We start from the raw sequence: 20,696 nt of genomic DNA, 5'->3' as shown, positions 1-20,696 counted from the left end.
CAAACATGTTGATTTAGGATATACAAGATTGATCCTCGTGGATAGTCTGCAAGGCTACAAACAACTTCTTATTTTGCTCTCCCTGAATGAATAGATATGCTACATCCTACTATTCTCTATAATAAATGAACCCATTAAGCACAGTTAGTGAATGTTGGATTGTGCTCCTGATTGTAAGGCACTTAAGATTCAGTAGTGACAGGTAAATGACTGGTCACCATCTATAAGTCATTTTCCTGGACAAACAACAACTACTACTTTCTACATGCCACTGACATGTCATAAATGTAATCTTAATTTAGCATCTCAAACAATCAGTGATTTTTGTTTTGGGTCACCGATTCCAAAAGGATCCAATTTAACTGAAGATATGTAAATAATCACACTATTTTAAATAGGTGTAAACATTCTTGTCCTCATATTTATCATGCTGATATCTATAGGATTTGTTTTTAAATTGAAATATTTGAAGTCAAACTCCAATAAAGACTGAATGCCTCAATAGTAATATGTTTTCTTTGGAATCAAATTGCGGTTTAATATCACTGAATTGTAGATGATAGTTTATTGACATTTTTTTGTTAAATTATTAACTTATTTGCTTGGTCAATGAACTGATGGTGTAAAAAAGGATTTGAAACATTTCCTGTTCAATTTGCTAGTTTTAGTTTATGGGAAAATTGTTTTTTTATAATCCGTTACTTAAATTGGGTTATAAAATGACTAATTCTGTGATGGTTTTGCCGTGCTAACAAAATGGCAACGTAATTTGTTCCAGTTGTGGTTTTGAAATCTTGCAAAGGAAGTTTCACCTATGGTGGTGCAATAATAGGTGTTGCGTAATGGACTAAAGGAAATCAGAATGACAAGGACAAAACATCATTTTACAAGTCGTTGGTCATTGAGGAAGAAGAAACTTTTATTTGTCATTTTTTAACCACAGCAGTGCTTTACGTGTTTAACGTAGCTGACGTGTTCTGTTTCTTTACGGTGCATCATGTTACCTCCTCACAAGTTGCTTGGTTTCAGAGGTAACAGTCATTGAGTAAAAGATCAGAAAATAGCATACATGTCGACATGAGAGCACAGATGGTTATGATAGGCTGAGAAGTTTCATTAATTTGCTTGGCTCAAGAGCTTTTTGATGTCTCCCTCAATGTCACATGTCAGGAATCTGCGGCTGTAGCGCTTGAAGGGCACACCGTCTGACCCGATGAGGAACTTTTCAAAGTTCCAGGAGATGTCATTCCGGCACACTGGGCTCCACATGATGAATTTAGGGTCGCTCATTAGGGAGGTAGGGTCATCGCTTGGGACCGGCAGACTTTCCCGCAAGAACACGAACAGTGGATGGGCATCTTTTCCGTTCACGTCGACCTTCTCAAGGAGATGAAACTTGGGCTCGAAGCCATTTCCAGGTCGGATGTACTTCAATGACTGGAGGATTTCATCATTTTTGCAGTTTTCCTGCACAAAAATGACAACATTGGATTAACAGTAATGATAACGTCAGTAATAATGATGTTAGTTTGTGGAAATTATTTCTTAAGGTCCTGCTGTCTTATTTGTCAAGTTAACAAGCTATAAAAAACACTCATTGACTTAGCATTAGTGCCATTGTTCATGTCGGTTTAAGCATTAACTACGTCCAGAAGGGGCCCTTTTGTTCAACGTTTAGGGAGTAAATTGTTGAGCAATTTCCTCATTCCAAAATGTTTGCAGTGATCATCAGACGTGCTCGAGGGAAATATAATCCAATTTCACTTGCTTTGACCCGAATCTTCTGTTTACAAGTATATTTGTCATTTATTTATGCATGTGCACAATTTAATGCTTTTCAGTTGCCAGATGTGGGTATCCATGTTTTCGTTTACCCCAACAATGGTATTGAAAGATGACCATTCACAACCAGTCCTTCCAGTTTAAGTACTAAACTGTTAGTCTATTGTTCTCAATGGGAGCAAAAGAGTTTAACTGTGAAATAAAAACAAATATATACACACTTTAAAATGTTCTTGTAGGTAAGAATCAGTGTATTTCTTAATTGATGCATTTTATCTAATTTTGGTTTAGATCACTATTTTATTCATTTATGATTTCTAAACAAATCAACTTGAGTATATTTAGACTCCATCATTTATATATTAAAATTTGCTGAGAGATTTGTGCTTGGTGGATTTTAATCATTTCTTTATTTTGAGATCAATTGTATAAAAGTTCATCAATTGTAGTATATTATGTGTCCTTTACAAAACCTTGCGAGAATTTGAGATCTTTTAAGGTATTGTGACAAATATTTAAATCCCCTAAAAAAAAAAGAAATCTAACACCATGAAAGGCCTTTACAAAACTCATATTCTGCAAAGTATATAAATATTCACCTTGGGTCTAAATATCAGAATGTTATCCAATTCATCTTCTATGTTTAGACCGTTACTGATAAACTTAGGCAAAAGGTGAGAAAAAGTAGAAAATAAAAGTATAGTCATAGTTATTTGTGCTCACCTGATGGCCGAACTGGTTGCAGGGTACACCCAGGATAACAAGCCCCTTTTCTGCATAACGCTCGTGGAGCTCGTTCATCTGGGTGTAATCCCTGGTGGTTGTACCTCAGAGAGATGCAACGTTCTCAATAAGGACAACTTTTCCTTGAAGCGAGGACAATTGCAAAGTTTCCCCTGTTAACAATTTAGCTGCAAAATCGTACATTCTTTTTGCCATTGTTGAGCTTGAAAATTTGCTTCCTCCAAAGTCCGTGTGTGCACAATGAATGAACTCCTTTCCAAGGATTGGAGGAAACCTTGAGGTGTGCCAAAGATTGATAGTCCAGCACCTGTCAAGAGAGTTACTTCCCAGCCAATACGACCAACGTGGAAGCCACTTTAGCCTAAAATTTTAAATTGGATTCAACACCAGCGACACGTGGGAAGCTTTACGTTCCGATCATACCTTTACAATTACGATCATTTACCTGGTTTCATTAATCTTTGATACTGTAGGTCTCCAATATGTTTGTGTGGGTTGTTTGTTTATAAATGCAAGGCGTGCCGATGTTCCATAATGTCAGTATATTCCACCGCCCAGCCAAGAGCACGTTGCAAATGAATGTAACCCACTCACTTCAGACAGAAACCGTCTGCAAATATGGTTTTAAGTTTTTACAAAAACTGATTTCTAAGTTTACACAATTGTACCTAGGATGACATGATATTTATGAATGAATAATATTTTCAGTATATAGTACTCAAATTATATTTTGGAGAAAAATATTTTTTAAAATGTGGTGTTTTATTGACTTTTCTGCTGTGCAAATGCAGACAGTCCCTAAGATCAACAGCTGACGCGCTAAATAATGCCGCGAAGTACATTTTTCAAGTAGTGCAGATGCAGTGGGAAATTCGTCTATTCTTTGATTAGCCAGCTCTCAACAAGGTAACACTTCCCGTAACTTATAAATGCAACTTCGGTGTTATTTTATGGAAACTGTGAAATAATGGCTACTTTACATCTCACTGTTGATGACAAGCTAACACAAGCTCCATCGCATTTCCTGTAAATTAGTCGTTGAAATAACATGAGGCAAACTCGTGTTCAATGTGGCATATACTTTTGTCTGTGTGTACCAGATGATGCGGAAAAAGCGAGGCTCCTCTCCTGTTAAAGGAGAGAAAAACTCCTCAACTTCGAGTAAGTTATACACTATTACTACAACTGCATACTTTGAAAATCCACATGACAAAAAAAGCTTAATGACCTGGTAATTAAAAATACGATATCACCTCAGTTTACCCACTAACGATAACATTCCCTGTAAAATATTGACCCACTCAAAACTGTGCACAAAAAGATAGTAGTGAGTTTATCCAAAGTTTATATGTGGAGGAAAGAAAAGAAAATATCCATCTTTTGGATCTTTGTTTGAGTTATGTTTCATAAGGGGGTGCTGGAGCCGATCCCAGCTGACCGACCTTGGATTTGAACCCAGAAGTGTGAGGCCATCGCGCTCACCACTCACCCACCGGGCCACCCCTAATCAAGATATAATTTGTTTTTTTCCAAATATAAGTACTTTGAAGATGACTAATGTGATGGTTATTCGTGTAGATGAGAGTAAGACTATCATAGCCTACTATCATTTATTCTACTGAACAAAGTATACCTGTTTTATTTGCCCACAGAAGCAAAGAAGAGCCGCTCCCATGCCCCCCAACCTAAGGTGTCTGCACCACAAGAGACTATTGAAAGCGTATTTAGTATGTTTATGCGAGAGGCGGGCGTCACATTGACTCAAGGCAGCGCATCCAACGAGATTGGTAAATTTTACAATATCTGGTTACCATAATATAACAGACCATTCATTTGTAAGTAAGTGCCTATGTCCATCGCCCCAGCTGTTGACCAAGTGGTGTTTCAAAAAAGGATAAAGCAAAAGATCCAGAAGAGTCCCAAATACCCTGGTGTGAGTATACAATATGTATTTTATGTATAAAATTAATAAACAAAAAAAAAGATCACTGAAAGATATGTCATTTTACAGATTGTGCAGGAATTCATCACTGGACTGGAGTCTCATATAGAGGATGCAGACAGGTTTAGAAATTGTCTCCTCCCATGTGTTCCAAGATCGACTGATGGTGACTCCAGGTGACTGTCAAATCAGCCCTATATTATATTATAACATATTAGTACATTTCTAGTAGGATTGCAACAGTACACATGGGTGTATTGAACTGTTTCGGTTTGGTTTACATCAGTTGTTTTGTGTATTTTTTCTAAGTATCAGCTAGAAAACCCTGTTTTCAATACATTCCTACATATGTATGTAACATGCACATATTCTTGTCTTATAGATGTGTCAACTCCTTCCAGGAAAGCTTGGTCCGCATGCTTCTTGGTATTGAGATGCTTCAGGTAATAGTAGCCCCACCCCCAAAAAGCTGAGTCACTACTTCATATACGCTTTACTAACGTGTATTCCTCTCCTTCATCTAGACTTCTATCATAAACACATTGCTTGAGAAATTACCTGAACATATGCTCAACAGGTCAGTATGGATGTTAATTATTATGTTATACCTTTGTTTTGATTGAAGTGTAGTAATTGTGACAGTGTCTTGTTCTATTAACTAGCGTTGATGATGCTGGGCTGAGTATTCCGCGCATTATCATTAATCAGCTAAAGTGGCTTGACAGGGTGGTGGAAAGCAAGGTAGTCATTTCTTTCACTGTCTGCTTAGTCAATGTATCAGTTATACATATATATGGTCTTTTTATCATTGGCCATTTTAATACAAACTGTTTTTAATTCAGGAATTGTCAGCTAAACTCATGGAGCTGCTGTCAGTGGCACCATTAGACGTCCAGCGTGATATTATTACAAGTCTCCCGGAAATACTGGAGGATTCCCAACACAATGACATAGCCAGAGAGTTGAAGTATTTGCAGTAGCATATCAGAATCCTAATAAGTGTAGATTTGCTAAAAAAAAAATCATATGTTTGCAGCTCTTTGCTGAAGGAAAACACTCAGTTAACTGTGCCTATCTTGGATGCCCTCTCAAGTTTGAATCTCAGCTCATCATTACTGACTGAGGTACCGACTCAAAAGCAAGATTTTGTGCATGCCATTTGTATACAGTAGTAAAACATAACATTTTAGTACTAGGGAAGGGTAGGGTAAAAAAAAAAAGTAAGGCATTTGACATTGTGATTTTCCTCTTCAGTGAATATTTTTCTTTTAAACACTTACTAATCAAACTCAGAGTTCATGATTATTTTATTTTTTTATGGGTCTGGCTTGAATGTGCTGCCTGAAAATGCATAAATATCAAGAGGTCATTTTTCATGTTTTAGGTTCGTGGAGCTGTTATGATCACCTTGGCTGCAGTGCAACTGGAAGACTTGCCTGTGATCATCAAATTTATTCTCCATTCCATCTCAGCCTCTGATGCATGTGAAGTAAGTACACCAGACATATCACATATTGTATTTGATATGGTAATGAATAAATAACAACTACAACAAATCTATTTTAGAGGGCACCTCATGTACAAAGCATAATCTTATTAATTCAATGCACAATTTGGATGCAGTACAATTCATGCAATCTAATCTTTGCATTGTTAAAGTAATACCTCTATGCCATTTCATTAAAATCTGAGAATTTAATTGACTTTAAAGCTTTTATGAGAGCGTCCATTTGTTGGTTTAGTAGTACTATACAAAATGACCTAGAACTTCAGAATATATGTTGGCAGGTGGTGCGTGAGCTCCGTAAGAAACTAGAACTGGAAAAGTGTGTTCTTCCTTCTGTGCTGGAAGCATCCCAGAGCCGACTGAAGAGTAAAGGAGCAGCAATGTATTACTCACTCGTTTGCATGAATTCTATTAATGTGTTGTTAAACCCTAATTACAATATGATTGTGTATGTATCAGGTCCAACTTGGTTACAGGGGCCACAAGCAGCCAGGATGTCATTGCCCTAATTGTGGAAGCCATCAAAACTGCTGTGCGCTTCCAGAAAACCATTTCTGAAGCCTGGCTCAAGGTACACAATGATAACATCTTTTCTCCTATAGGCTGTTGACTGTTTTAGGTAAAAACAATGCCTATGTCAGTGTTTATTTGTTTTTCTATTCCACAGGCAATTGAGTCTGTAGACAAAGTGGAGGACCACAAGGTAAATTTCACATTTTAAGCCCACTTTGACATTATGTATACCAAAGATCCCCAATCTTCTATAATAAAACAATGATTAGAGCATGATTATCAGTTATTTACTGTTGTAGTAAGAGAAACACTATCAAAATAATAAACATGTTATAATACAATTCTTATTGTTAAAGAAATCTGAGATTATTATCTTTAAAGGTACAGACATTTTCACATACTAGTTCTTGTCTTGCAATATATTAAAGGAATGGCTAAAAGTCACTCAAATGTTTCCACTTATTACATCAATAAGGAATATAGTTTAGAATTTTGTGAAGTATACTGAAAATAGTGAAATAATGTTTTAGCAAAATTATAATATACACATATATATATATGTATATATACATTTCTGTATTTATATCAATAACATTTTTGATGCTGTTTCAGGTAATAGATCTACTAGTGCTGTTCATCTTGCACTCCACCAATGCAAATCAGAGTCGGCGTAGTGCTGAGAAGTTGCTAAAAGTGAAAGTACGGACTGGCCTAATCCCTGAGGTTTTACTGCAGAAAACCTTCAAAGATTACAAGCAGGCCAGTGCATTCAGTCATTTTACATTTAGATTGCATTTTTTTGCTTTGTCATCATTTGATGTGTGTTTCTTTCTGTGTTTAGGTCCTACGGGGGTATTTCTCGTCTATCCTGGCTCTGGCACAGAGTTTGTTACGATCACCAGACCCCTGCGTCGCCCCGTATGGTGGGCACATGTATCGGCATTCCTTCACTGCTTTTGATACTTACTGCCAGCAGGTTTTCACATCATTCTTGTTAAAATATGTTATAGTATTGAATGTATGATAACTGTTCATGCTATATTCTATGTTAAAGGAGGTTGTGGGCTCCCTGGTGACACATGTATGCAGTGGTGTCGGTGGTGAAGTTGACTTGGCACTTGAACTGCTCTGCAGCCTGGTGACTGCAAAACCTAGCGAAATGGGGCCCTATGCTGTTTTTGTCAAGGTCAGGCAAATGTTTTATCTGTCATTGCAAAACATTAGAAAAATAGAACAATATTGACGGAGTTGTCAAGTTGAAGGGAACGCAGAGTGATGCTTTTTGCCTTTTTCTTTCTACTAATGGGGAAAATACCGTAGATTTGTCATAATTATTAGTAGAGTTTATCTGGTAACCTCATTTTTTTCAGGGAATTCTGGACTACTTGGACAATTTAACACCTCAGCAGATTCGTAGACTTTTCCATTTGCTGAGCAGACTCGCTTTTGGACCAAAGCAAGCTTCACATATTCAGGTGTTACTTCATTTCACTCTACTTTCTTTTTGGTGACAACTTATATTCAGTTCCTCCTTTCAGGATGACATGCACATCGTGATTCGTAAACAACTTTCAAGCATTGCACCCAAGTACAAGCGAATTGGCATCATTGGTGGTGTTATGATTATTGGAAGCATGGGAGCACTTAGGTAAGACTTTCTCCACCAAATTAATTTAGATGTCTTTTAATTCAATTTTTCTTTCTCATTAAACAACAAGACCTCAAGACAAAGATGCTCAGAGCATTCCGTTGCCACCAGAGACATTCAAACAAGTACGGATGAAGATAATATATCAATTATTGCATCCAGATTTCTTCATGTACTGTTTCTTTTGTTTATTTTACTTTATGGTGTTCTTTTTAATCTTCTTGCAGTTGTCAGCCCTTTTGGAATTGGTGCAATCCAGTAGTGAGACTTCACCTGAAGCTGCAGCTTTGTACTATGACGAGCTCGCTAATCTGATTCAAACTTCAACCCTGGAACCACAAGTGCTGGTAGTTCTCTTTTCTTTCATTCTTTTTTTCAGAAGAAGCTATTAATTGCTCATCAACACAAAATAATCTGTTTTGTGCTGTAAATTTAGCCATTAGAGGCTATTGTGTGATGTTTGTCATCCTTATGCACAGGACAAGATCAGCAAGAGAGTTTTAGAAGCCTTCCAGCATGACTATGTGGTTGATCTGGGTCCAGAAATACCAGGGTCAGTAATACACAATTAATGATTCAACCTCATGTAATAATGGTGTTCTGTTCTGGTCTCAGGACTTTCCCCTTGGCAGCCCGTGTTATGTACGACCTGGATGAGGATGAGAGTCAAGGAGGTATTGCCATCAACTTGATGCCCCTGCTGGCCAAAGACATGTACAACAGGACAGAGCAGCATAGTCGAGACAAGAAGGATAACAAGTTAGTTACTTTAAAGTTATCTTTCTTATTTCCAGATTTACCTAAAAAGAGTGATTTGAACTAATCTTTTGTCTGTAGGAGTTCTCTGTGTCTGTCGCCATTTTTCCGCCTGCTGCGTTTTTGTGAGGAGAAACAGAACCAAGGAGACTTGGAGGAGATTGATGCCTTACTGGGTAAGAGAAGGGAGTCAATTTTATTCAGATTTTATTTTGGTGTGGTTTTTAAAAACCTTTTTGTATGTCCTTGTTTGTGGGATTCCAGGCTGCCCACTCATTCTGACAGACATGGATGTTGTTGAAAAAATAGACACCCTATCCAAAATGGAGAAGGAGTTCATTTGCACTTTGCTATTCCACACCATCAACTGGTTCAGAGAGGTAACCCCACATGGCCGAGGCATTATGCTCAATTAGGTTTTGATTTATAAGTATGATTTTTATTATGTAGTCATTTGCACTATCTTATGGAACTGCTCATTTGATTCACCGATTTTTATTTATTTTATTTATTTTTTGATATTTATTTAAAAGCTTGATATCAATTTCTGCCAAAACCCAATTTGTTTCATAAACATCAGAATGCATCTTTTAATTTTCCAGTCAATACTATTTTGATGTAAAACATACATTCCTACAAAAAACACATTGCAAAAATAATTAAAGTTTATTGTGGGTACATGTGTGAAAATTGAGGTAGACAATCACAAAAACCAAAATATGTGCTATACAAGGACGTTAAAATTAGCGTCCTCAACCATGTAACATATGTCCTGCTAATTGCTCTCTTGTACAAGTGTCAAAATATCGAATATGTTTGTTGGTAGGTAGTAAATGCCTTCTGCAAAATCAAGGACAAAGAGATGAAGACAAAAGTGATGACCCGTCTGCAGAACATCACTTACCTTCACAGCCTCTTGGAGAAAGTTTTAGCTGGTGGGTAATGTGCAAATTATCTCATTAAACACCTCGCTGAGATTTAAAATGACTTTCTTTCTTCAGGAACTCCTGGCTACGTCCCACCTGTTGCTAACTTTGATGGAGAGCGTACAGACATGATTGTACCCAGCAGTGCTGCTCCTGTGAATAAGACAAAGAAAGGTAGGCGCACAGCACTGAAGATATTTTGTACTACAGCTTCATTATGAAAACCTAATGATCTTCACAAGAGAAAAAAATACATACTGAGTGAGTTTTTTGGAATGTGGTTTTAAGATCGAGTTGGAAAGAAGAGGAAGGCGCCCGGGAAGAATTCCCCTGAAGGGAGCACTCTGGTAGAGGACAAGATTGAAGATGATGAAACACAGCAGGTACCATAGAATCAGGTTTAGGAATACATAGCTTTTATGATTAACACACCACCAATAAAAGTTAAAAATCATCTTTGTGTCACTAATATTTTATTCCACGCGTTTAGATTATATGTAGGTGGTTAACAATGACTTTCTACATGTTTTAAAAGGAACAAGAGAAAGAGAAAGAGAAGGAGGTCCGACAAGGAGTCAATCTGTCATCCTACAGACCATTTTTTAGGGAGCTTGACTTGGAGATGCTGAGTGTGCTGCAGTGTGGCTTACGAGCCCGCTCAACACTTGATTCTGAGCCGGAAAACATGGTGAGACAAGAAGTTCTTTCCAGCACGACCACACCACTTTCACTATCAAATATCCAAGTCCAAATGCACTTAAATTTACTCTGTGTTGTGCTTTTTCAATTGTGTCTTTGAGGAGCAGAAGGATGTCCTACTGGGTCCAACAGAGCTGGTTTTCCTGCTTGATGATATGCTTCGCAAAATAGAGTTTTGTTTGACGGCCGGTTCTGCCAAAAGAGTACCTTTTTTCAAGGTATACAACTGTCAAAATAACTGCACAAACACTCCAGCATTATTATCTGGACAACCTAATCAGACTACACTGCAAAAAAATATTTTATTTTATTTGACTTCACAATGACACATTTTTTAAAATTATTTTGGGAGTTGTCTTTTGTGGTAATCCCTTCCCAGACCACTAAACTTCCTCAAGAAGTATGATACACCTTGGACTGAGACTATGATTTGTATTCAATAATCCTTTTATAGATGTTTGTAAAATGTAGTACTAAATCCAATAACTAAAACACGACTATTGCCATTAATTACCAAGATTTGTTTGTCATTTGGTTACAGGTTAGGGCTGACAAGAGCGTTGGCTTCTCCCACCTTCAACAGAGAAGCTCCAAGGAGGTCGCTATCTTCTGCGTTCAGATGCTTCCTGCTCTCTGTTCTCACTTGGAGAACTGTCACAACTATTTTCAGGTAGAAAAAAAAAAGAGGCTGGGATTAAAATGGAAACATCCAGATTTCATTTAATCCGTTCTTTTTTTTCTTCTCTTTAGACATTGCTGTCTGACAACGATGGTATTGTGGATGGGCCCAACACAGATGTTCAAGAGCACCACTTAATTTCTTCTTGCTGCCATCTTCTCCTTCAGGTTTTCAACACCATTTTTAGCTGGTGAGCTTGCCTCTCATAGTTTTTGTACCTGAAAGCAATTTAGATTAGTAGTAATATGTGTCTTATGGATAATGATTGAATTTACAGGAATGGATTCAGTCAGCTGGGCTATCGGAGCTTACTGAAGAAAGCTTTAAGAGTTTTTGCAGGACGACTAAAAGATGGTGATGATGACCTAAACCTGGACATGCTTGTGAAGTGAGTATGAAGACTTTTTAGTATGCCATGCAGAATAAAACAGTTAAACTACATAAATAACTGACCTTTCCAGTCTATATTATACTTGCATATCACATAGACTACCTCCAGCCTGTTTGTACACCCAAAAGCCGAATACTGAGATATTCGGTTTTTCTTCTACTTTTTGAAGTTGTTAAAATGTCATGTATCAATGATATCAATGCTATATTTATTCAATTTTTTTTTGTTCTCAGACACAGCTTTGACTACCTGGTGAACGTCCGCAGCACCATTCCGAACCTCAGCTCAGCTTTGTGTCTCTGTCAGTTGTTGGTGACTGTATCAGAGAAGGGAAGCAAAGTGACTTCATTCAAGGAGCAGATCGGTCAGTCCTATAATTATACATTGCCACGTCCAAAGCAGACTTTGACAATTATTTTGTTTACTTTTTCAACCTAGCTTCACATGCACGGGACCTCCTGAGACAGCCGTGGTTGACAGTGAGTGGTGAGAAACAACGAGGGACGAAATTCAATGAAGCACTTCATGCACTCCTTAGGTATGATGATATTAATCTTAATTCACACACTAGCCTAATCTCCTTTTTTTTCAACAATGCATTTTATAACTAAGCATTGAATGTTAGCATCATTTAAATGTAACTTTGTTAGATTGGTGAAATGCCGTTGCCTTGTTCGGTTGCCCTTAGCGGAATCTAAAATTATCTGGTTCATCATTATTACTACTAATATTTGATCTTAGGGTTAGTTTAGTTAACACTTAAAAATATGTAAATGTTTACTGGTTGTTGTAAATATAAGCCAGTATTCTCTAAAGCTTTTCTCTTCTATCTGCAGCATCTACATAGAGCATGTGGATGATGTCCTGAAAGCAGTGGAGGAAATAGCTAATGAAGGCTTCTCTCAAATCGTTGAGGCAACAAAAGATGAAAGCTCCACTTCTTGGCCGACACTAAGCAAGTAAATATATCACTGTTATCACTCAAACTCCTTCCTTTGTGTTCCATCTGAGGTTGCATTTCCCACTTTCTTCCCGAAGGCAGACATTCCTAGTGTTCTATAAAGTTTTGATGGCGGCGTTGGAAAAATCAGTTCGAAAGATTCCACCAGGCAAAATCAATGACAACAGCGAGGTTTGACACTTAATGTCTTTGTAAACATGGTATTTTACAGCCACCAGCCACATTGAGTACACCTAATGAATTACATACAACATAATCTTAACAGGTCCAGAGTGAGAAATTGCTGATTTGGAACCTTGCAGTCCGGGACTTTCACATCCTGGTTAATCTCGTCAAGGTACGCCATCTTTTAGTTTTCTGCTGAATTAAGTTGATTAGAAACTTTATATTCCACCTTTACCTTGGGCTGTTCACTCATTGGCTATTAACCTTGCAGGTGTTTGACACGAGGCCTGTCCTTATTGTGTGCCTTAAGGTGAATTAATTCCTCATTCTGAGTTGTCTTTGAATGTTACAAACTAGAATTTGAATTCATTAACCATATTTTATTTATTTAATTAGTATGGACGTCTTTTCTTGGAGTCTTTCCTAAAGTTGGGGATGCCACTACTTGACTACAGTTTCAAGAGGCACAAGGTGTGGATAACATTTTTTATTTTGCTAAGATCTAGAAAACAATTGCCAAAGAAAAAAATGCTAAATAAAATTTTGCAATTGCGATGACTGAGTCTGATATTGTCTCCTTTTCTAGGAAGATGTCCAGAACCTGTTGAAAACCTTCCAGCTGAGCACCAGGCAACTCCATCACATGTGTGGGCACTCCAAGGTTGATGCCTTAAATATCATACCTTATCTTGTTAGAATGGAACATATAAAAAATGTAATAACTCATTCCACAACACTCAGATTAACCAGGACACAAGTTTGACAAACCATGTGCCTGCTGTGAAGAAGAGTCTTGAGCTGTTCATCTACAGAGTGAAGGCCATGCTTACCCTCAACAACTGTCAGGGGGCCTTCTGGATGGGCAACCTCAAAAATCGCAACCTTAAGGTATCACATTATATGATTTGTGTTGGAGTACTGGAGTGATCAAAGAAAATATGACAAACAGTGTGCACATGTATGCTGCAGGGTGAAGAGATTCTTTCTCAGAGGTCCCAAGAAAGTGAGGAAGAGGATGAGGAAGAGGAAGAGCAACTGTCTCCACAAGTCCAGTTGGAAGAAGAGGTATTTATATATTACAAAATAAAGAGATGGCAAGGTGACACACAAAGTTAAAATTTAATTTTAATGTTTATTTTTGGGATTCACTGCACCATTTCAGGATCCTTGTGAGGATAAGCAGCTTGGATAATGGATAGGCTAACTATGGCAGTGCCCTGCTTATTTATAGCCTGCAATCATGCATTTATAATTCATTGATATGCTAATCGGCTTTTACTTCCAGCCTGAAAACACTAACTGGCACTAAATAGAGCAAATTGGCAAATAATGTCAGTCTTGAATTAATGTGAAATATATTACTGATAATTGTCTCTTCTTCGTCTGATTTTTTCTAAGTGGTGTTTAATGAAAATAAAATAACATTTCTTTAAGTCCAGCCTAATCTTTTTAGGAATTCAAGGCTTATTTAATGGACTACTTAAAAAAAAGCAAGTGCATTATGCAAACTCACAGTGTGCTGAGTAAGCAGCACGTAGATTAAAAGTTTGGCAAGGGTGAAGTTGGACTATAGGTGCATGATAAGCTTGCACACAAAGCCGGTTATTGAAAGTTAGGGTGTATTCACACGAATTTCACTTTTGTGTATCTTTTTAGGAGCAACACAGCAATGTCAAGACAAAAAAGAAGTGCAACAGAGAGGAGAATGAAGATCAGGATGAAACTGATGACTCTGAATGATGTATTCAGTACATTTCCAAAGACATTTGTTTCTTAATAAATCAAACATGTTTTTTTGAATGTGGGAGAAAGTGAAGAGCACATGTGCAGGAACATATGCAAACTTTGCACAGGTAGATATCAGAATGTTAGAAGTTATCCCACCATGTTACCAGCAGAAATTTTATGGACCAATAATTAAAAATTGATCCATTGTTATTTTTTTCACAGTTGGGTAGTACTTTTGTATTTATTCATTTATTTTGTGAACTTCTTATCACGTAAAGTTTCATTAAATTCCAGAGTTCTCCACGGTTAGACTTACAGCATCCTTTTAAATAAAAACGTTTGCATCTGTCATTATCAGATTTGCGTCATTTGGGCATCGCAAAACCAGCAGCGTGTGACGCTGTGAGCGGAAAAAGCGCAGATGCGGGAACCGGCTGATGAGCGTTGTCGTTGGTCCACCTTGGACCGAACCACTACACCCATTCATTGTTAAAAAAATGAACATCAGTCCATAATAAAAATGTAAACCTTTCCAAAAGAGTCTTGAGTTATTTGATAGATCTATAAAAAAAAAAAACAATCTAAAACTGGTGACGTTATATTATCATTGATAACATTAAAAAAAAAACCTGGTCCACCCCTTATATAACGAGCTAGATGGTCTATCCAGGAAGCTTAGACAACTGGGGAAACCACTGTAAACAAACAGTATTTTCCAAACCCTCGGAAGGTATTTGATCGGGCTAGCAAATTTGACATCTATTCTCCTCCATGATCGCCCTTGTAGCTATTGTATGAACCCGTTGAGATCCCGTTTGCACGTCAAATCCGGAAGAGGATATTTGAGGCTCGACAGATTTCCTCAATCAACCAAATCATAGTCATCGGTGCCGCTGTTCCGAGATCATGTCTGAGTTCCTTCTGCTCTTCCTCATCGTCTTCCTTCTTCTATGCTTGCTGACGACAATGGGACTCTACCTGATCTGCTCAGGCCTCCTATTTGACGTGCAGGTGAAGACGGGACCACCCCCGATTAAAAATGTAACCTTTGCTTATAAGTTCAGGGAAGGAGACTACAAAGACTGTGGGGCAGCCTTCACAGAGTCGTGTAGTATTGGACCAAAGCAGAGGACCATCGCGATCTTCTATGATGACCCCAAACAGGTTTGTCATATAATACCACAACATTTTGTCCCATGATAACATCACAAAAGGCAGTGTTTTTCCCGGCTTGGCTCAATGTGATCTTTTACTCACCTTAGTGCGTGTGTTTGTGCGCGTGTGTTTGTGCGCGTGTGTTTGTGCGCGTGTGTTTGTGCGCGTGTGTTTGTGCGCGTGTGTTTGTGCGCGTGTGTTTGTGCGCGTGTGTTTGTGCGCGTGTGTTTGTGCGCGTGTGTTTGTGCGCGTGTGTTTGTGCGCGTGTGTTTGTGCGCGTGTGTTGGTGCGCGTGTGTTGGTGCGCGTGTGTTGGTGCGCGTGTGTTGGTGCGCGTGTGTTGGTGCGCGTGTGTTTGTGCGCGCGTCTGTGTAAAAAGGAATTTTAATCAAATTGCTGTGACCAATCATTGAATGACACAGGAAAGTAGACTTGTGAGTTTAATTTATCTGAAACAGTATGTTGCCAAATCACTACTTTCGTAAACGTACATACAGCTTCATAATTTAGGAGATGATCTGATTGTAAAGTCAATTGGTAAAGGTATAGACACAGTAGTGTTCATTAACTGGCCTATGTCGTTTTTTTTTTTAAATAACATTACTTATTATTTGTGATATCCTTTTTATTGCAGGCTGATGGTTTGTCAAGGTGCCACTCATTCTATTATTGCTATGGGGTGTACACTATCTTAATGTGGGCTCCTTTTCTAAAAAAAAATGGTTGCCTTTATATTTTTTTGCAAATAAATAAAGAGGCAACCTTTTTTTTTTTTTAAGAAAAGAAGCCCGTATTATGAAACCGGTCAGCTGTTAAATGCCACGTCGCACTGTTGATATTTTCCATCCTCATATGCTGGCTGAGGTCACCAAGCTTAAACTCAAAAGTCACAGATATGCAAACAAAGTCATTCCATTGCAAAAAGCTGACTTGCATGAAATGCAGATTTGACTCGCAGCAGCTCAAATAGTGCTTAATAAAACTCATGATGAAGGAAGCATGAGACTTGAGCACATTCCACGCTTAAGAAATAATTAGATTTTCAATTAAGGCACTCTGAGAATTGTGCTATACTATTCTTTCTTTTCTCAAATGTGGAAATGCACCAATATTAGCAATCAACCATCTTTATTGGATTTCAACTTTAGATGTTCCAGTGTACTGAATAAAACCTCCCTTGTCTTATGAGTCAGTTTCTATAAACATTTCTCAAAGGGGAAAGATTCTGCTCTTTTTTTTCCTCTAGTCACTGTCATTGGAAATGTTGAGTTTGAGTAAAAGTTGTGGCTAAGGGCTCAGCGAGGAACAGTTTTAGAACATTTCTGCTGATGCCACTGTTTGACAGTTTGGATCACAAGAATGATGTTACATGCATGTTTAAGGCCGCTGGGAAAGCTTTATACTGTAACCTGCTTGTTTGTAAATAAGAAAAGACTCATTGCTGTCTCCTATTTCATGTTTTATTTACCAGTATTTATTTATTTTTTATACTTTACATATGATGATAATGTCTTGAGTCACAAGTCACAACGTAAGAGTAACTCTTGATGGCTATTCTGATACATGCAAGCTTCTTTTTTGTCCACACAAAAACAAGAGTTGTTTCATGATACGAAGTCTATAAAGTTAGAAGTTCTGCAAGTGGTACATTTTGGTTTTCTGCTTTAGTCTTAAAGGTTTCAACTTTTTTCTCATAGCGGGTATCGCAGATATGAAATTTTAAGCATTATGAACCTGTGCACTTGTCTATGACTATGCTTAGAATTAAAAACACTCACTTTGACAAATAATCATTCCCCAAATGAAATTAATCCATGAGATTAATTAAAGGAAAAATATTTGGAATGTTTTCTGAAGAAAAAATAGCATGCAATATATAACTTTATTCAGATTTAATGCAAAATGAAAGAATGCAATGGAATGCTTAGGGTTTAAAATATTTATTTCGTTGTATATAGTTATTTCCTTTACCTATGGGTTTACTTTTTACCCCTAGGTGGCAGTATTATCTTAGTTTTTGATTTGAGGTGAAGCACTTTGCTTAAAATTTCTGTAATATTATGTTCTGTTTATTATATTAAAATTTGGTGATTATTGAAAATGAATGAATGAATCATATCTGCAAGAATGCCAATAAAGTGCATTATAGGCTGGTATAGTGGTTGTTGCCATGTCTGCTGTGATATCCGTCATTTTCCTCCGTTGAGGGGAGAAAAAAAATCTTAATTGTGTGATCATCATTATTGATGGTGTTACAGATTGAAAGTATTCTTTGAAAGTAACTTCAACATTGAATTTCTGCAGACTTTTTAAATTTTTACCTGTGCATTTCGTGCATGTTTGCCAGTGTGGCAATTTGGCAAGTGTGGTTTAAACAATTTGCAGTGTAACTGCCCCTCTCCTCATTCACTATTAATGATAAGTCAACACTAGCCAATTAGCAAAACATGTTGGTTCCCTCCTCTCGGACTGTTTTGATTTGTTATGCTCATCCTTGCTTCTGACTGTTTACATATGTGCTTGAAATTGCAACAACCAGCCTGAGGGATTGAACCATTTATCCGGATGGCACCAAGGGGTCATCTGCCGGTTTGCAGAAGCACCAAATGAACATCGATCAGCCACATTTGAGGTTATTGCTTATGATCAAAGAGTATCCTGAGGGAAAGCGTGTGTCCCTGTTCTATCTACTACTGCTCTAACAGATTTCCTGACGAGGTAAACAAGCCTTGGTTGTGTAGCAGGGAGTGAAAAGAGTAACTGCTCTGTAGGCAGGGTGGCTGTCTGTCTGCAAGATTCATCAATTAGAGTGGGCATAGGGCTGTGGGTGTGTTGCTGGGGTGTGTACAATCATTTAGCAAGGAGTAAGCAGATAACCTTTAAGGTCCAGCTCAGCTCTTTGTTGTCTCTATGAACAACCAATTACAATATAATACAGTACTATAATAGGAACAGTGCCACGCCCCAAAGAGCAAAAACAAAAATCATCAGTCATTAAATTATAAAAAGATTATTTATATATATCTGTCCATTTAATGGACTTTTTTAAATAATGTCTGCAGTTCTTTGGGTGGTTAATTGGCTACTCAGTATACTGTCTGCTCTATTCTTTCACCCAGTGGGCAAGCATTTACATGAACTGCACCCATGCAGTAGTTTAATGGACAATTTTTGTGCTTTTTTTTAAGTTTTCTAAAATGTACCACTTTTAAAACCTTGGTGACCCAAGTCATTAAATATTATGTTGTGCTTTTTTAGCGTTTTATTTTGCTCATGGCAGAGGTGAGGTAAAAAAAAAAATAAAAAAACATTGTGCATGGAGACGTGTGGGAGGGTCAGTGAGGAATGACTTGAGATGTGGTGTTGCCTGAAAAGAAGGCTATAAATTGGTTGTAGTCTTGATTCACCTTGGAAAGGCTCCACAGTACATGAATTCATCAATGGGAATTTCTGATCAGAGCAAATATCACTGCTGCAGTTTCCTAGTTAAAATTATTAGCATTTCACTGGTGTGTGTGTGTGTGTCAATGAAAATGACATTGAATGTGGAATTGGGTTTGAGTAATAAGTGCTCAGAGCTTCCACTTTTAAATATGGATATAAAAAGGGAAATAAATATGTTTATACTTGCTGTCTTGCTTCCACACTTTGATGGGATCAATGTTATTCAACAGTGTCGTTACGCTGTGAATCTCTGTTGTCATTTGAGGCAAGCATTTCACATTTATGGACACTCGATAAATGGGAACTGCAAAATGAGACATCCAGTCTGAATTGTGCTCTGGGGTTGCTTTTTTTTCCTTTATAATGTTGTTTGCTCAAGGATGATTTCTTCATCCCATTCTTTGAAGCATAAGACATGAGCGTACATGTGCTAATAGTCAGTGAAACAAGGTGTTGAAAAATATCTTGGAGTCTTTCACACTATCAGTTCTGTGGCTTGTATAGTTTTATTTTGCCAAGATGCACAAGATCATGGATGATACTTCCCTTCTTAATGACAGCAGCAGAAGGGGAACTAAACAGTAGTGGGCAAGGCAGTCGGTTTTTGCAAATGAGGGAGCAATTTGCACATTTCCTTTACAATATAAGAGAAGGAGACCATCTCCCCAATTTGCGACATCTGACTTTGGAGAGGGCCACACTACAGCCAGCTGAACGACCAGCACTGCAATGGCAGCCAAGGAAAACCGCGTCATGCCTCCAGCCAGCTGCTCGCCATTGCCAATAATTATAAATGCCAAAGCTCCCAACATGTCATATGTAATTATCAGTTAGATCTAAGCCAGCAGTGTCAAACTCATTTTGGTTTGAAGACCACATTCAAGCCAATTTTAACTCAAAAGGACTGACCACTATTGTGGGACAAATGAGATGTAAATATAATTCACTCATTAAGGGCTTTTAGGTTGCTGTTTCTTGTCACAAATGATGAATTCAGTCACCTTTTTAGGGGTTTTCTTATCAATAATGTCACCCATAGATTCTAAAGTTGGTGATTGTTGTCATCATTAGTTGTATAAAATAACAAAATGAGCTGAAGTAATTCTAGTGATCAATTTACACATAATAACTATCAGACCCACCACTATTTTGTGCTTAGATCCATTTCAGCTTGACTTTTTAACTTAAAAGAAACTGTTCATTTAGTATAATTACCAGACAACCAATCTTATCAATACTGCAAGTATCTGATACCTTTTAATTTGGTAAACCTTGAATGGGTAAAAGGTCCCTGCCTACACACAAATGTTGTGTTAAATAGAATAAAGCTACTTGGGAAAAGTCACTTAACCTCAAATAGATTTACTTTGTCCTTTAGACAGGATTTAAGACTGAATCAAATACACACTCTGGAGAGAAAATGATTGATTGATTTGATTAGACTAACACTGTGATCATGGCTCCAAGTACTTCATTTACATCAGCCAAAGTATTGAAGCGCAGTTGTTTCCTTGCTATGCCTCACAGCCCAACACAGCATGCCTGTGGTCTCCTTGTTACAGAGCCCTATTAGTCTTTTTCACTCTTGGTTCATCCTCATCTCATCCTCACATAACGTAGAGGGTGAGATGGCATGCAATCGGCGAAGAAAGGTTAT

General features: G+C 37.7%; 3 protein-coding genes across 5 annotated transcripts in view; 2 read left to right on the top strand and 1 right to left on the bottom strand.

Moving 5' to 3' along the window:
- Positions 1–898: 898 nt before the first annotated feature.
- On the bottom strand, positions 899–2,948 carry gpx1b (glutathione peroxidase 1b). Its single transcript, XM_077727057.1, has 2 exons — positions 2,506–2,948; positions 899–1,467 (listed from the first exon to the last, which is right to left on the bottom strand). Exons 1-2 carry the CDS (start codon positions 2,719–2,721, stop codon positions 1,117–1,119), a joined length of 567 nt encoding a protein of 188 aa, XP_077583183.1. The 5' UTR covers positions 2,722–2,948; the 3' UTR covers positions 899–1,116.
- A 344-nt stretch (positions 2,949–3,292) lies between these two features.
- fancd2 (FA complementation group D2) lies at positions 3,293–14,651 on the top strand. Of its 3 annotated transcripts, XM_077726477.1 has the most exons (44): positions 3,293–3,432; positions 3,627–3,687; positions 4,179–4,313; positions 4,392–4,459; positions 4,538–4,644; positions 4,851–4,911; positions 4,993–5,045; positions 5,131–5,209; positions 5,311–5,435; positions 5,505–5,592; positions 5,853–5,957; positions 6,257–6,357; positions 6,435–6,546; positions 6,643–6,678; positions 7,101–7,247; positions 7,330–7,464; positions 7,543–7,674; positions 7,859–7,963; positions 8,027–8,136; positions 8,207–8,261; positions 8,364–8,483; positions 8,616–8,689; positions 8,752–8,895; positions 8,974–9,068; positions 9,157–9,272; positions 9,719–9,827; positions 9,894–9,992; positions 10,107–10,201; positions 10,354–10,506; positions 10,619–10,735; positions 11,059–11,187; positions 11,268–11,386; positions 11,474–11,584; positions 11,821–11,951; positions 12,026–12,125; positions 12,424–12,546; positions 12,626–12,719; positions 12,814–12,885; positions 12,985–13,023; positions 13,110–13,184; positions 13,300–13,374; positions 13,455–13,601; positions 13,683–13,778; positions 14,370–14,651. In XM_077726477.1, exons 2-44 carry the CDS (start codon positions 3,627–3,629, stop codon positions 14,451–14,453), a joined length of 4,332 nt encoding a protein of 1,443 aa, XP_077582603.1. In that variant the 5' UTR covers positions 3,293–3,432; the 3' UTR covers positions 14,454–14,651. The 3 variants fall into 3 exon arrangements, with proteins under 3 accessions (XP_077582603.1, XP_077582602.1, XP_077582601.1); XM_077726476.1 differs by lacking the exons at positions 3,293–3,432; positions 3,627–3,687; positions 4,179–4,313; ... (3 more) ...; positions 4,993–5,045; positions 5,131–5,209 and having other exon boundaries at positions 5,315–5,435; positions 10,625–10,735; XM_077726475.1 differs by lacking the exons at positions 3,293–3,432; positions 3,627–3,687; positions 4,179–4,313; ... (3 more) ...; positions 4,993–5,045; positions 5,131–5,209 and having other exon boundaries at positions 5,315–5,435; positions 10,622–10,735.
- Positions 14,652–15,106: 455 nt separating this feature from the next.
- Positions 15,107–20,696, top strand: part of tex264a (testis expressed 264, ER-phagy receptor a) — a 32,474-nt gene continuing 26,884 nt past the window's right edge. The window contains exon 1 of the mRNA XM_077726478.1: positions 15,107–15,605. Coding sequence (XP_077582604.1) covers positions 15,348–15,605 — 258 coding nt within the window. The 5' untranslated portion in view covers positions 15,107–15,347. The remainder of the gene's footprint in view (positions 15,606–20,696) is intronic.

The sequence above is a fragment of the Stigmatopora nigra genome, chromosome 10 (assembly GCF_051989575.1).
Source record: "Stigmatopora nigra isolate UIUO_SnigA chromosome 10, RoL_Snig_1.1, whole genome shotgun sequence".
Taxonomy (NCBI): domain Eukaryota; kingdom Metazoa; phylum Chordata; class Actinopteri; order Syngnathiformes; family Syngnathidae; genus Stigmatopora; species Stigmatopora nigra.
The sequence above is the reverse complement of the archived record's forward strand: the minus strand, read 5'-3'. Positions and strand labels throughout refer to the sequence as shown.